Source organism: Pteropus vampyrus, unplaced genomic scaffold, assembly GCF_000151845.1.
Source record: "Pteropus vampyrus isolate Shadow unplaced genomic scaffold, Pvam_2.0 Scaffold33, whole genome shotgun sequence".
Classification (NCBI taxonomy): domain Eukaryota; kingdom Metazoa; phylum Chordata; class Mammalia; order Chiroptera; family Pteropodidae; genus Pteropus; species Pteropus vampyrus.
Genome location: NW_011888814.1, coordinates 8,443,247 through 8,445,348, shown reverse-complemented (window position 1 = coordinate 8,445,348; position 2,102 = coordinate 8,443,247). Strand labels below are relative to the sequence as shown.

The 2,102-nt window shown below is 49.3% G+C and overlaps 1 protein-coding gene across 1 annotated transcript in view; it reads left to right on the top strand.

Moving 5' to 3' along the window:
* OPN1SW (opsin 1, short wave sensitive) overlaps positions 1 to 2,102 on the top strand; it is a 7,033-nt gene that overhangs the window by 708 nt on the left and 4,223 nt on the right. The window contains exons 2-4 of the mRNA XM_011357263.2: positions 3 to 93; positions 440 to 605; positions 1,013 to 1,252. Coding sequence (XP_011355565.1) covers positions 3 to 93; positions 440 to 605; positions 1,013 to 1,252 — 497 coding nt within the window. The remainder of the gene's footprint in view (positions 1 to 2; positions 94 to 439; positions 606 to 1,012; positions 1,253 to 2,102) is intronic.

The following is a 2,102-nucleotide window of genomic DNA, read 5'->3' as shown; positions in this document are numbered from 1 at the left end:
CCGCTTCAGCTCCAAGCACGCACTGATGGTGGTCCTGGCCACCTGGACTATTGGTATTGGAGTCTCCATCCCACCCTTCTTTGGCTGGAGCCGGTGAGAGCAGAGGGCCGTGATGCTGACTTAGCTAGGAGCTTAGGTTGGTGTGGGTATAAGGAGCTGAGTATGACCTTTGAGGCTTTGACCTCTACTTTTTAAATACCTGATGGAGTAGATGAGGGAAAGGGCTATGGGAGACAAGTGCTAAAGTTTACTCTGTACTTGGAATTGCTATACCTTCTGGTGGACAAAAAACCCTCCCTGCCCACAGTCATTGGGCATCCTCTGGGTTCTAAGTGGCAAACACAGTCCAGGAATCTCATCTCCCACTCCACTAATCCTTGTGGTGAGCCCCTCAGTGAGCAGGTGCTTGTCCAGTGGGCGAGTGCTTCGTCCCTTACAGGTTCATCCCCGAGGGCCTGCAGTGCTCCTGTGGCCCCGACTGGTACACCGTGGGCACCAAATATCGCAGCGAGTACTATACCTGGTTCCTCTTCATCTTCTGCTTCATTGTGCCTCTGTCCCTCATCTGCTTCTCCTATTCTCAGCTGCTGGGGGCCCTCAGAGCTGTGAGTAGTTTTTGTGAGGATCGGGGGTAGAGGTCAGGGGGCTCTAGGTGAAAGGGAAGAGTGTGTGTCCTAGAACATAAGACAGCTGGAAATGCCACAGCCAGGTAGAGGGGATCATCTAAAAGCAATGAAGGAAGTGGGGGCAGAAATGATGAAATGGAATGAATGATAAGGTGGTCACTCCTGCTCAAATATGGTTGTCAAGAGATGCATATGGTCCCTTCCAATGTCACAGGCCAGAGAGCCACCTCTATCCTGCCTTCCTCGCAGGAGAGCCAGAGGGACTAGACCAGAAACTGGGGCAGAAGAGAGGCAATTGGAGCAGATGCCCCTTAGTAGAAAAGCATCCAGGGATTTGAGTTGGGGGCCAGGAGGAGGATGTGATGTTTTCTCTGTGCTCTGCCCAGGTTGCAGCCCAGCAGCAGGAGTCAGCTTCAACCCAGAAGGCTGAGAGGGAGGTGAGCCGCATGGTGGTGGTGATGGTGGGATCCTTTTGTCTCTGTTATGTGCCCTATGCTGCCCTGGCCATGTATATGGTCAACAACCGTAACCACGGGCTGGACTTAAGGCTTGTCACCATTCCTGCCTTCTTCTCCAAAAGCGCTTGTGTCTACAATCCCATCATCTACTGCTTCATGAATAAGCAGGTAAAGCTATTTACATTCCTATGAGACCCTAGTCCTTAAGACCTGATTCTTCTCAGCAGTGACATTTTTGTAACTTAGAGCACTTTGGACTCTACTTAAAGGGTTAGGGGTGAACAAGGGAAGCCAAAAAGATCCTTGGTAGGCTAGGAAGCCCTTGGTAAGCAACAGGGAGGATGGTGTGGTCATTGAGACAGGTAATAGAACTCAGGGAAGACAGAACTTGAGCCATAAAAATAGAGTTGCTTCAAAGGGCAGAATGACAAATGAAAAGGTTTTGTTTTGTTGAAAAACTGACAGATCGATAGTTCCCCTACATCTAATCCTTCCAATTCAAGAGTTCTTAATCCTTTTCCATCCAACTTCCAGCCTGCAGGAGCATATGTGAAGCACAGAAACCACAACACATGCACAAATCTCTAAACAGCTTATCATCTGGAGTTACCAGGTGGCCTCCTATCCCAAATCCTGACTCTGAGCTAAAAATAACCCCAAACTCAGATGTGTCTAGGAGAGTTCCTGTCATGTAGGGCCAACATTCTGCTTGGAGAATTAATAAGTTATTTTGTTTCTTCAATCCCAGAGATGGAGTCAAGAGGAATGTGAAATCTCCTGGAATGGAAACGGAACTGACGGTCCTTTCCATGCTGGGAGCAGCACCTTCCTGGAATGGGGGTGGGTGGGCGGGCAGGCCTGCTCTGAGGCTGCTTTTGACAGTGCTCCTATGAGGCAGTCTATGTTTGTGAGGTTTCCCAACAGTGCAGCCTCCAAGTTAGCCAGAATGTATAGGGATTATCATTGTAGACCAGGAGAAGCCCTAGACTGGAATCTAGCGCTCTCTCAAGATTAGGAA